General features: G+C 34.8%; 1 protein-coding gene across 14 annotated transcripts in view; it reads right to left on the bottom strand.

Moving 5' to 3' along the window:
- The window catches only part of LOC135215194 (uncharacterized protein CG43867-like), a 575,055-nt gene that overhangs the window by 31,884 nt on the left and 529,075 nt on the right, over nt 1-14,096 (bottom strand). For 7 of the 14 annotated variants that reach the window (XM_064249685.1, XM_064249677.1, XM_064249678.1 and 4 more), the window contains 12 exons: nt 13,441-14,050; nt 13,066-13,191; nt 12,031-12,247; nt 7,247-7,342; nt 6,595-6,745; nt 5,781-5,843; nt 4,304-4,442; nt 3,292-3,456; nt 2,522-2,683; nt 1,916-2,092; nt 1,496-1,601; nt 882-994 (listed from right to left, as the gene is read on the bottom strand). In XM_064249685.1, the coding sequence (XP_064105755.1) occupies nt 882-994; nt 1,496-1,601; nt 1,916-2,092; nt 2,522-2,683; nt 3,292-3,456; nt 4,304-4,442; nt 5,781-5,843; nt 6,595-6,745; nt 7,247-7,342; nt 12,031-12,247; nt 13,066-13,191; nt 13,441-14,050 (2,125 nt within the window). The remainder of the gene's footprint in view (nt 1-881; nt 995-1,495; nt 1,602-1,915; nt 2,093-2,521; nt 2,684-3,291; nt 3,457-4,303; nt 4,443-5,780; nt 5,844-6,594; nt 6,746-7,246; nt 7,343-12,030; nt 12,248-13,065; nt 13,192-13,440; nt 14,051-14,096) is intronic. The other 7 variants (XM_064249682.1, XM_064249687.1, XM_064249680.1 and 4 more) reach the window with 6 other exon arrangements.

The raw sequence follows: 14,096 nt of genomic DNA on the forward strand, positions 1-14,096 counted from the left end.
GACAGTGTTTTGGTAATCTTAGATTTCACGATGCTCTTGAAATCAAGCCATCAACATGAATTACTACATAAATTACCGAAAATTCAATTTCAAGCAAAGAAAATCTTGTACTGAAACAAATGTGAACATTTACAGAAAAAAAATAATTAAATGGTTGGAATGATTGATCTTGACCTTTAAAAGTCCACCTATAACAGTTTTTGTATCCATATTTTTTCTTTTCTCTCAAAAATTCATATACTACACTATTCTTATTTACCATGGCTGATGATGAACTTCCCATGGCTCTCGGCAATTCTAAATGAAACACATTTCAATCCTCATTGAAACAATATCCTTTCAAGCTTTTAACTAAAATACTTTATAATAATTAAGATTTTGATTATGTGAGCAAAGTCAATAGTGTATTAAAATATCTGAAGGCAAAAATACTATAGGCTAAAGGCATCCATTATTGGTTTTTCAAAGAGACTGCAGATATGCTTGCCTTGGATGTTTGCAATCTTATTCTCTTTACCTAAACATTAATATAAACCCACTGACTAAATTACTTTATAATATATACTACTGTAATATCCTCCAATACAGAAACTTTTCTGTATGACTTGTTACATCATCCATCTATGTAACATCCACCTATTGGTCTTCTTCTATTACCTATTGGTCTTCTTCTATTATCACTTAAGTCTTTGAGTTTCCTCTCACGCATAGTGTTTAGGTTACTGAAAACATTCCTCCAGGTAGTGCTTTGCTCATTAATAAAAAAAAAATCAACCTAATGATTCACTGCCTTTGACCAAGAGTAATGGTATAGTACTGGTACAGATAGTATATATTTAGCTATACACAAACAAAAATACTGAAGAGGGTCAACAAATTACCTTAAAAAGTTTAATAGCCTCAGCCTGAAGCTGGGAGGACGGGAGAGAAGTAAGAGGAGATGTAATGGGGTCTTTACTATGAAGCAGCAATGGGTGACGCCATAATACACAATCTGAAATATAAAATAAAGAACATAATACATCATTGCATTTTCCTACATTTGTGTAATACTGTACATCTCGATGATGTATGAACGCATAGGATGTCGTTTATAATTTCTGATAAAAAATATTGTACTCTTTTTATTTTGAATTGCTCACAACTAATCATCTCAAATGACAAAAGTAAATCATCTTGAAAAATAACTATTGCCTCACAGGGATAATGTATTTTTAATAATTTCACAACTGCAGCTTCTTAAAGGGGATAGACTGAGCACACAAAGGAAGGAGTCTAAAAACTAGTGTGGCATCTACAGTAAGCACTGCCTCACACCATACTGATTCCCTTTTTAATCTATGATTCAGATATACAGTATATATGCAAATTGCAGTGAATGTCAAGAGGATAACACAGAATATGAAGGGAATACATATATCAATTAGCCTCCAATGGGGAAGCATTTCAATCTACAAATCTAAAAGGCTAAATGTAATAAACACAATGTGCTTACTAGGATCTCCATCCAACTCCATGAGTTTTTGAACTAACTGTTCATACTGAGTCCCAGCATTTGGTCCACCACCTGAGACGACTGTTAAATGGTACAACCAACTATCCTGAAAGGAATATGAGTAATAGTCTGATTATATTAGACTATGTATAACTATCAAGAGTACACTATATTTAGTCTCTTGACAAATACGAAGCACCGTAAATAAAATATTCCTGACTTTTAACATTAGGATCTCACATATTTATATAAAACACTAAAGTTAAGGCAAGATTACACTCCAGTTGCTTGTAAAGGAAAAAAATTCCATGAATATAAGAGATACAAATTCAGGCTATATACAGCCATTAAGACAATGTTGGCACCCCATATGATACGTAATGATACATTAGTGCAAAAGACTATTTCTCTTGAATTTACTTTTTCTTGCTTATTGGGCATTATGAGGTAGGTTGGCCCCTGGTGAGAAGGAAAGATGCCTATTGTTAAATCTTCTTTGGGAGTATCATCGTCAGCAACTTCTTCACCCTCTGAGTCGGACACTTTTTCTACCTCCTCCACTCTAGCATCCCTCATATTAATTTGGCCAATTGGATTCTGAAATTAAAGATATAATATTGCAGTTAAGCATGTACTGAAGCCACATTTACACTTACGTTTAAATTAAAAGGGATTATTACTACATTATTTGACTGCTATGCATCCTATGAACAGTACTTGAAGTGATACAAAGAAATAATTTGAAGGTTTCGGGTCTGTCCTTGCTAAGGAATTACTACTGTCCAAGTTTCCAGTATGAAGACTGGCATATTACATTCTACTATAAAAAAAAAAACAGACTAGAGAATAACTGATAACATTTGCCAAAATAAACATTTTCTTATACTATCTTAAAAGTTCCACTAAGTTGGGATGCTCCCCAAACCACAACAAAACACGTAACAAGAGCCAAGTAACACCTGATAAGCTCTAGTAAATGTCATTTTAAGCTAATATACTTGTAAACAGTAAACAATCCATACTTACTTGATCATTAGGACTCTTGAAATATATAAACATTTTGCCTATCAAGACACACCAACATCTGCGTGCATGACCATGCTTAACCTTGGTTAACCACCCTTGAAGTGTTGGCTTATTATCTTCTTTGCTAAGTAGTAACTTTGTTGCATTACGTCGAAGAACATTCTGAAAGAAAGAGAAAGAGCTTAAGCAATGAACCTTGCCCTCAAGGTTTATCATTCCCCATTCCAAGGGTAATGGATAGCTTAGTACTGGTAGTAATAAGTACAGAAATTGCTTAACAATGATTTTTACATAACTTTCAATGAAACTTGATAATAATTATTATCTTTTTTTACATACATTCCATAGAAACTGCAAGGTTAGGAATATAATAGGTTAATCCAATTTTCCAAAAATTTATTTTCATGAACTGGATATTTTACAAACACTACTTTGTGATTTTGTTCATGGACATGGTTAAGTAATTATTATCAGAGAATAAGTTAGGATTGCCATTCTCATTTTACTTGAACTATGGCAAAGATTATTTCTATATAAAATGGCAAATAAGGAAGAAACCAATAAAGTGGCAACCAATCACCATCATGAAATTTCAACTACTAATCCGAGTTTAAGAACTTATTCAAAATGAGAGGTGATAAGATAAGCATGTCTCATAAAAAAATTTCATTTCTCAGATGCAAAAAAATATAGGCATATGGACTGATGGTGTTCATCATCCAACTATGGCAAATTGGCTCAGGAGTTAGTAAAACAAATTACAAATTTACCTGTAAAACTCTGACCCAGTCTTCCACCAGAGCTGTGTTATCTGCAGTGAGGTAGTAAGTCTTCTTGCCTGTGTTGACTTCAAAAGTGTGAGCACCTTCTGAGCGGGTAACTCGACAAACTTCGTTGAGAGTAATTTGACCTGCTGGTTTCCGGTGAATGTCACTCTGTTCCATGGAATAATATCAGAGAAATGCTTCAGTATTTTGGCAGCACTTCAATGTCACAGCATGATAAATCTTATCTAAGACTTATGAAATCATCATCACAAATGGTCATCATTTGTGATGGTTCCACCACAAATGATGACCAACCTGGAAAAATCTCCTATAACTACACCTTACCCTCAGTGTCATGAGAGGCATCCAATCAAGATGAGACCCAAAACTGAGGCAAGGGGTGACCTAATTCTTTTTGCTTAAACACATCAGCTTCTCAAATTCTATGAACAGGGAAGGATACTATTGCTGAGCTTCATCTTATTAAAGTTTCAAGGGCATAATCAAGGGATTTTGACGAAGGAAAAATCTATTTCTAGGGGAAGACCTGTGTCGCCCGGTGAAAAATCCCTGTAGCTCATTTTTCAAGTATAAGAAATGAAATTAGAGTAGGTAAGAGGTGAGAAAGCCTAAGTAATATAGTTTATAGAAACTAATTAGAGCCAACCTATGAGTTGGATTTTATTAACTGCTTTCTAAAGCCGCCACCCAGCAACAAGGGGCTAGGTGACTGGAATATTCAACTTTTACACGAGTTAACACTTACTCAAGCTCTTGAAATCTGTAAAAACACCTATAGATTACAAAATTCCAGATAAGAAAGTTAATATTTCTTAGAAAACCTGTTAAAACTGTCTACAAATGACATCATTCCAAATACCAAAGGCCTTTATTTTATTTCAAGGCATTCAATTAAAATGTTTCAGTTTTCACCTTTCAGTACGTACTGTAAAGCAACAGAAAACTGCTCAGGAAACATAAATTTAATGTGAACACATTATAAAAATCAACTGACCTGACTTTTCCAATAGGTAAGAGTTCCATCTTTAAGGACAAAGTAACGCTTCTTCCATGTTTTTAGCTTCCCTCCTAGTTTTATGAGATAGCCGTTCTTTTCCAGGGAACTTTCTCTACGAGGTGATACTGTTCCTATGCTGTAGAAAAAATTAATTCAAAATATATGTTAGTACTGAAAACAATCTACAAAAATTACACCTGTATACATTAGCTATTATCTCTTTTAATCTTTGTGCACAAGAACCTTCTGAAGATATGTGCACTATACATATGACAATGACAGAGTTGTTTCTGTAGTTTGATTTTGTCAAAAGCATTACCAGCAATAAGAGTTTTTACAAAAAGCATTCAATATTTTGAAAAGCAATGCATTTTACATCCATTCCCTAAACTGAATTAAAATTAGCTCTCAAGAACCTAAAATTAGTGTGTACTAATGTATAGTCCTGCAAGAGGACATAATAGACTGATAACATGAAAGACAAAAAAATAGTTGCAATAATTTTTCCATTATTTTTATCCAATACATTTTTAAGATATGTATACAGTGTATCCGTCTTTCCTAATCCTTGTGGTTACTGTCAGTTTTTTCACTAGTGGCCCTAACTGCATGATTTGGCCTTTAAGTACTGTACTGTAATTTTTAATTCATATCCAATTCCACTGATTCACATTTTATTTTATGCAAAGGAGTTTCACTTTATGTTCTATTCTAATCTACAAACTCATAGATAAATTACAATAGTAATAATCATTGCTTTAACATAAATAGGACAAATATCCGGATCCAAAAGTGCATTTAATATTGCATAATTTTACACATGGCTTTACTTTTCCAACTGTCTGATAAGATTATGCTAATATGATGTTAAATATCAGACTCAAGCTATGGAAGGTAACATAGTGCATGTGTAAGATAATACTTTGCAAGATTTACACGATTATAAACAGCTTTTATCCTAAGCGTGATTAAGAGCAAATGCAAATTAAGCTTTGCCCACACTTTGCTTTAACAAAAGAAATCCTCCAATTATTTTTAAATTTTGTGAAACAGATTAACAGTATTAAACGAAAACCTATTACACCTTTCTTGTACAGTATTATAATAGTACTACTATATAATACGTACGTACTGTATTACAATTTCACTTAGACAACCTCTTACCATAATTTCCTCATTATCTATTGCTAGCTGTACTTTCAAATTTGAAACTGTTGCTTGAACGACTTGGCAGAAACACCACAGCTACGAGCAAAAGCCTTAGGCTTTAAGAAGTGCTGCATATGAAACTGCAATGCTTTCTCATAAATGATAAATCTGGCTGACAAATTATTTAGAAAATACTTCAGAAATGCTAGATAAATATCTTTGCCTTTATAAAGTGTTGCATTCTATTCTTGCATGCCTCTTGAATTGATATCACGGTTAATTAATCATAGCACTTGCAAGTTAAAAAAAACTGAATGAAAGTCACCGTCTCAAACAGTGTCGTCCTGGGTGCCATCGGATTTGAAGACTCTTAGCAAGGAATTCAATCCTGTTAAAAGTTTCAGTATTAAGCATTCATTTGCTGAACATTTTTTCCACAATCAATAATTTCTGAATTGCCAAAAGGTCAAAATGAATCTTGTTTGGTCCCAATACAAAGCAGTTTAAAAATTAAACATTGTTAACCTGACAAACAGAATAAAGTACGTACCACATATCAGTTTCCCATACCACAAATGAACTACCGTAATTTCCAAATAAACCTTACCACCCGTTACAACAGAAAATTCTCATGATTCTGGTATTCACATCCCAAGTACCTTTACATGTTTCACTTTCTTAAAAAATTTTGCTGGATGGTTGAAGTTACTACTAGGAATGTTTATCAATAAGAACTGTATGTAGTAATTTTAAATGTTTCATGAAACTACGAATATCCTAAAGAAAAAAGTGAACTAATTACATCACTGAATTAAAATGCAGTATGTACTATACACAATGTTGAATATACTGTGTAACATTGAAATTTAATTTCAGACATATAATATTGGCTCCCAGGTGTAATTACCACTTACTTTTTTAACAACTGGGCTTTTTGATGTGCCAAAGACTAATATATATATATATATATATCAGTTCCTTAAGCCTTGAGAATTAGGTAAGGCCCTTGTCTTTGTGCAACTAAAACTGCCGCAATCATACTGTATGCATTACTCCTGACATTCCCATATAGTGTCAAAACAGCACTTTATGAAGTCAACTGAAACTCAGAGAGAGTTTATAAAACACACGATACTTACTGACTTGACGTGAGGGTATTTGTTGTTGTCTCAATACACGACGTTCTTGCACTGAGGGTGGGTGCCATGGTGGACTCAAGAGATCCGCTCTCACTTCGCGCGTCTGGTGGGATTGCATAGTCATCCGATACGCCAGATTCAAATGACGTATCTAAGATGAAAACAAATCTGTTGCCTTTAATCTTATATACGTTAACCTCTTAATGAACTAATCATTCTTTAATCAGAAGTGAGTGTTGTACAGCAGCTGTGACTTTGCATAGAACTAAAGACAAATTCGTACTAGTGGAACTGATTTTCAACAGAGTGGAAAATTGACTTCAGAATAAATAATTACTGTAGTACTGATGCAATAATACTTAACAACTAAGACTGTATCACAAAACCTGTAAAAGGGGGAAAAGAGTAAGTTTACAAAAAAGTACTGAAGCAAAAATCTATACATACGTACATAGTATTCAACATTCTCATACTGTATGTTCATCATTCTTTTCATACTTTCACCTGTACCAAAAGCAAAAAGATCATGTACACCCAAAGGTATAAAAAATGCCTTAACCAGGAGTGAAGTCTTTCTGAGGAATTTTACAAAATTCTTTTGAGAAAGAGGAGGTCATAGAGCAAACCAAAGAAAAAAAAAAGTTACACAAACCCGGTATCTTAAGGGATGGCATTGCATCTGGCATAGCATCTGGTGGGATGGCATAATCGGCATAATCCCCCGAGTCTTGGGATAAGCGACTGCTGTCTGTGAAATAACAACATGGCAGAATATACACACCAAACCAAAGCAAAAAGAAAGGAAAAAAAACTCAGAAACTGATCTGAATAAAGCAAAATTTGCAAATATGGCTAAAAAAAATTAAGATATTATAAAATGGCAATCTACTTATCAAATGCAGCAAAATATTCATGCAAAATATACAGCATTATACATAATTCTTTTTCAGATGCAAATCTCTTATTTTTATACCTGAATGCCAGGTTAGTGCAGTCTGAGTACTGAACAGTAGCATAAAACATGTGATACCTTGAATATAACTCATTTCCCTAGCCAAGGGAAATTCTACCTAACTTGTCGAATGATGCTATACAGCACCTTGATTCCCATCTGTAGAACATGAGATGTCTACCATTCATAAGGGGTGGGAGGTGAACACTCCAACTTAAATGAAATGTAGTAGTAGTATTTGTTTTTATAGGCAATAAAAATTACTTTTACATGCTTGTGCTAAATATGTATCTATTTAAAGGACAACAATTGGAAGATTTCTTCAGCTATCTTTTTCATCCAAATCTGAGTTTAATACAAAGCTGGAATTCTCTGTTATGGAGTTTAATCAGAGCTAAGCCATTAAGTCTTTAACCTATAAAATTTCATATCCAAGACTACTTCTACTTATGGTGAGTGTCACTTAAGTCTGAACGTGAACATGAACATCTTATTTCCCATAAAAACTGGCTGCTATTGAATTACCTCCTTCAAGGAATGAATGACACAGCTTTTATATCCTCATAAACCATTTCCTGCAAATTCAGAAGAACCACTTCCCTCGACCAGAATAAAATTGTATCAGCATATAACTGTATCAGCATATAACTGTATCTTATTGGTTGTTCCTGTCTGGATCTCTAACTGATGAAGAACATGACATAGTCAGATCTACAGGCCCTCAAAGTCTTCAGGTATAGATAAGGAGTTCTTTTTCGGGTAATTTCCCTGATTATACGAAATACTTCTTCAGAGGGTGGGATGTTGTGAAAGCTCACCTACCACTTAGTTTAGAGCATCACTGAAAGCTTGGTTTGTCTGCCATTAAGAGGCATTCAGGCATGCATAAAAGTAAGAGTTTGTAGCTCACTGAAAATATAAAGTGATTAAAGTGTGTGCCACTTAATTCGTGCAAAGCAAGTTGTTCCTTTAAAAGCTGTGGTCAATGAAAGAAAGAAAATTGTTCCTTATCCTACAGCCCAACTCATCCACAGAAGTGAAGATGTTAATTCACATGAATTTCAAATGATTTCAATAATAAGGATCATAAGCTTTACATAAAAGCAATTACAGTGATGATTACACACAGTACTTAAAATTTAAAATTCCTTTTTTTAAACTTTAATGCGATTCCTATAAACAAAATTCCATTATACTATGTCTATGGTGGAACAATGACATTTACAAAAGGTTGTCTTTCACCATTACGAAAAGGACTTTTAGATTGTCGAAAGTTCTGTTATTCACAGAATACTAATCAAGTAGATAAATTCAACTAATGCTTTTGTATAAAAGTTAATTAGCCTTAAAAATATTTTGACCCGACAAAAGTGAATACTCTCGTAAGGTTGACCAGAATGATTAAGCACTTCATGGTCCATACACTAACTGAAATACAGCTTTCAAAAACTTACAAAAAGAAAAGACAAATATAAACTTGTCTAAAATAGTGGACCTTTCCAGAAAACTGGTTTTACAAGTAAATAGAGATATAAAGGTGATCCTTCCTCTATATACTATCAATATTAAAAATTTTAAGGGAAAAAATACCAGATATGCTTTAAATATGAATGATAATTTTAGCTGTAGAACTATGTTGTAATTCTTTTATCAGCCTTTAAGGAAAGCCCTTCACTGATAATGTTGTAAAACTAGTAGTGATTTCTTGTACTGTAACTGACTCACAATTACCTTTTAGGCAGAATGCTAAAGGCTGTATGTCATTTTGTGAGCCTGCATAAATGAAAGCTTAGAACTTCAAGATATACTAAGGCATATACAGTATTGGCAAACTGAACAACTAAAGCCAATGAGATGAGGTTTATGAATGATGTGGAAGTGAAAAAAGGATAACCAAATCTCATGTTGTTGCTTTATAGCCTACATCATCCATTTGTAAAAGAGGAGAAATCTCTCTCGTGAATATATTCAGGGGTAATTTGCCAACAAATTAATTTATCCAAGAAGTTCAATATGTCCTTCAACATACCATAGACAGGGCCAGTTAGACTCATATGCACATTTACAAAAGGTTCACTACTTGATGTATGGAGCCCTTCTAGCACCATGAGGCCTGTCTGTTGTTTGGAACTACGTTCAACACTGAAGGCAGAGCTGCACATTAAAACTCCACCCCGCCCCCATCACTCTGCCATCTCAGGTATTAGAATTTCACAGATAAGAAGGCCTTTCAAAAATCCAAGTTGAAGAGGCTGGATAAGATGGGGGAAAGATAAACGAACCAATGAAAGGTATATAAAATTGCAGCTTTGAACTGAAGGGGCACCGAACAAGAGCAATCTGCTACATGTGATTTATTGCAAGTAATAATATCCTGGGGTATTTGGATTTGAGATGGGATACAATAGGCAAATATGGGAATCTACAGAGATTATACTTTATTCGCGGTACAATACTGAATGCACATTTCATTCATGGACATTTAATAGGGAATAACAGTAAAGGTCATGAAATAAAATAACTTTTACTTGAACTCAGTGAAATGTGTAACATTTTACTAATTAGCTTATAGGATCACACAAAAAGTGACCAATAAACTATCTAATTTCTCATATTGATCCTTTATAGATTTAGGTTTAAAAATGACTTGAGAATACAGAACCAGTAACTTGAGAATACAGAACAAGTAACTTGAGAATACAGAACAACTTGAAGTGTTTGTAAAAGCACAATTTTACTTTTTATCATTGAAGATGCAGTCATTGTAAGAGCAGTGCATGTTAGAGGAATGGCAATACATACATCAAACAAACGCACTGTGTACATTAAGAAGCTGATGCACATTTACAGAAGAGCAAAGTTTAAGAGCAAATTTCACATAAATTGTACCATGCCTTACAGAACATCAACATGTCACAAAATCAACACAAAGTTCACTTTTAATCCTGTCGTTTTATCTAATCTTACTAATGATTAAATATGTACTTCATTTCTCGTCCATCTTAGTTAAATGAATTTCTAGTTTTACTGCTTTAATTTAATGTACCTTGCCTAACATATATTTAGTATTGCAACACTTTTTCCTCACTTTACTATATGAGCCACGTTTTCTATGTATAATTTCTTTGGTTCTCAAGTGGTAATAAAGCCAGAAAAGTACTTAACTCCAGAATTAAGCAAACAATTAAAATGGATGTTTTACAAACACTACCAATAGGCTGGTTTCGTGACTGGTAATAATTGAATATATTTTGGGAGATACAAATTTAGTTCTTGGAGAGAAAAGGCCCGGGGAGGGGAGAGTGTGGGAAATCCTTAGTGGAGGTTTGTGATCTCCAAGTGCTCGTTAAATTATTATTAAATACGAATAATACTCTAGTTAAATGGGATCAAAGAATCTCAGTTTTCTAGACCATCAACAGACTTGACTGAAGGATACCACAGAATCCCATTTGTATGCTGCCACAGGACTTGCCTGAAGGATTTCTTGTTGAATGAGAGGTGAAAACTAGACCAAGGGAAGTTAGAGTAGTTACACAACTAGTAAGTAAAGGGAACTTTATATCTGTATAATGCTGGAAATGTAGGGTAAATTTGTTAACTGGAATATGTCCAAAGTCATCACCTTTTAGTATCATGGACAATATTTCCATCAACATGTTATAATAATCCCTTTTAACCCAGTTTACCATTTCCATGATGAACGAAAGCATGGACATAATAGTCACAAGAGATTTTATGAAATTAAAACACAGACATTATTACGTAACCATAAAACAATTTAATCATGAATATACCACTCACTGAAATAGTGGATTCATGGTGTTATCCTAGGCAAATGATTATCTAATTGCAAGTACTAAAGCCAACTGGTGTAATGTTTAGAATAAAAGGCCAACTACTACAAGTACAGAATAGTCAAATTACTGTCATTACAAAAGGCTACTGTTTTTCCTATTTCATCACAAATGATCAACATAATGAAATCTAAGGGTTTTTGTAACACTGACACACAGCGTTGACTAATGATTCTATTCTGCTGAAATATGCCAAGGTACTACTATTATCATTCAACATTTTCAAGGGAAATTTTACAGAGACAAGTGTAACCTTCCTGATTCTATAAACTTTTCATTCCAATTAGACATGCTATTTTCCAATTCAATTTTACTAAAACCTGCTTTGTTTTGTACTGCAAAACTTACAAAAGAGTAGAACTGCTAACAAAGCAAAAACCTTCTCCATTATGATAAAATATGCTAAAATGTCGGTACTGGTCTACTTGAAAATCTTAATTTACCTGAAACTGTTAGCACAGCAACATACTTGCGCTAAAACAATAAGGGCTATATAAAACAAGCATGCATAGATAACACATGAACGTTGTCACGAAACTGTACGTGTCACAGACATCTCTCTATGGAACATTAATATAAAAGAAAACGAGATGAGGAGAGAAAACAGGATGACATGCACCCACTTACCTCTTCTCATGCTCTTTGAAGGAGAGGAACCTGATAGTTTAGCTGGGGAAAGAGACGATGTTTTACTTTTCGAAGGGGAGCTGGAGGACGACTCCGCAGAGGAGGAAGGTGTGTGAGATGAGAGTCCTCGTGAATCTGAGCCCCCGCAGTGATCCTCGCCGTCAGAGGAATCCGACGAATCTCCGGTAAATGGAACCGATCTAATTTGACTAGCACGCTGAGGAACCAAAGTGTGCTCTTTTAGTTATTCTGATGTCTGTTACATACTCTCAGTTCAAAGCAGCATTATTATATTTCCGTGGAAATTTAGCACATTCTCTGACATTATAAAAAGCATACATAACAAAGGAAGATATTTTTTTTCAAAGATCAATTTATATGGTGAAGTTATTCAGTTGTCTTGAACCAAATCTCTTTTTTTGCTAGTAGAACATTATAATAGAATCAATAACTTCAGACAATTGAGTAGATTCAATCCTGCTCGAATGGGAAACCAAGACACCCTCAATATCAAAGTCATGTTCCATAAAAGATAGTGAAATGCTCCAACTAGGATAAATTTCGATGATTTCGTAATGGGGATGAAGATAACCACATAGCATAAAATATAAAATTCTTCACAAGCATAGTTAAAGATTTAGATATAAACTCTATCTCTAAATGAGAATTTTGAAGTTATCGGAATGTCCAAAACCAGTTTAGGAGACAAATATCATTTTCATAAAACATAACAGAAGAAACTACGTAATAAAACTGTCAGCACAGAAATCTGTAGAGATGTGTCCAAAGGGCACTGACCATGCCTGATTCACAAAATCCCTCGTAGATACGATTATTTCCAGAGACACATTAGAGAGCATCAGTGTTACAACTGGGTCAAAATGGAAGGGGAAACCTTCTCAAAATATTTGGGAACCATGCATCAGACAACAGGAGAGAAATAGTAACCAGATCAAGAGAAATCTGAGGTGCATTGCACTCTAGCAGTTTCATATGCACCACTCCAAAAGGCAATCTAGATCTAGATGAACTTACCCCTTTAACAGCAGCATAAACAGGCACATGTATTTCAGGATAACTCCCCAGGCCAGAGGTCCTTACTCGACTCCGGGAATCTGCTGTAGCTGCTACTCCAGCACCAGAGAGTCCTTCTTGTGCAACCTAAACAGGTAAGTACATAAAATGATCAGAGGGTGGATACATCCAGAACAAACTTTCACTAAGACAGTTTTCTAAAGCAAGTTATTCATTAGTGATCAATGCATAACATAAGGAAACTACTTGAAGTTACAGGAAATAACCTCATTTATAGTTCATACTTTCTCTAACACTAGAAAGAACCTAGTAAACTTTGTGGACAATACCTAATGACAAACTCTAGTATGTAAACAATGTTTAATTTATAAGTACCTGGTATATTCTGGACTCCCATGAAGGGAACCTGTGAAGAGGTGGCGTGGGTGGTTTTTCTCCATTCGTTTCATCCTCACCAGGCCAGTGGGTATTATCACGACTCGGTGTGTAAATCTCACTATAATCATGGCCTTCGTCCTTGGCCTGCGTCCTGTGAACATCATCACTGAGATGGCTGTCGCCTGACTGCACCAACTGACTAGAATCCGTACTTTCAGTGTTGTCGTACCCATCTAGTTCCAAGTCTAAACTATCGGCACTCTTTGTGACTGAGGCAGGTACACTACCACCCTTTTTCAAGTGTTTAGTTCGAGGCTGGGGCACAGGTTTGCGCGGGCTTTCACCTCGACTACCAGCTCTGGATCCTGTGCGTGGCAAACTACCTGTGCTCTGGGTCAAGCTATTAAGCATAGCCTCGAGAGGACTTTTGGGACTTAAACTCAAAGGAGTTTCTAGATCGACAGAACCGGAATCAACACGGGAATCTCTGGTTTTTCTCTTTTCAACACCGGTCCTTGGGATTCCATTGTGTCGGGATTTAAAACGAATCTCACCGTAGTTAGCATCGGTATCACTCGAACTCGCTCTTCGAAGACTCGCTGGAGACCTTCAGATACAAGAAAATGAAAGGCTGAGTTACTAAATACTTACTA

This window comes from Macrobrachium nipponense, chromosome 5 (assembly GCF_015104395.2).
Source record: "Macrobrachium nipponense isolate FS-2020 chromosome 5, ASM1510439v2, whole genome shotgun sequence".
Lineage (NCBI taxonomy): Eukaryota > Metazoa > Arthropoda > Malacostraca > Decapoda > Palaemonidae > Macrobrachium > Macrobrachium nipponense.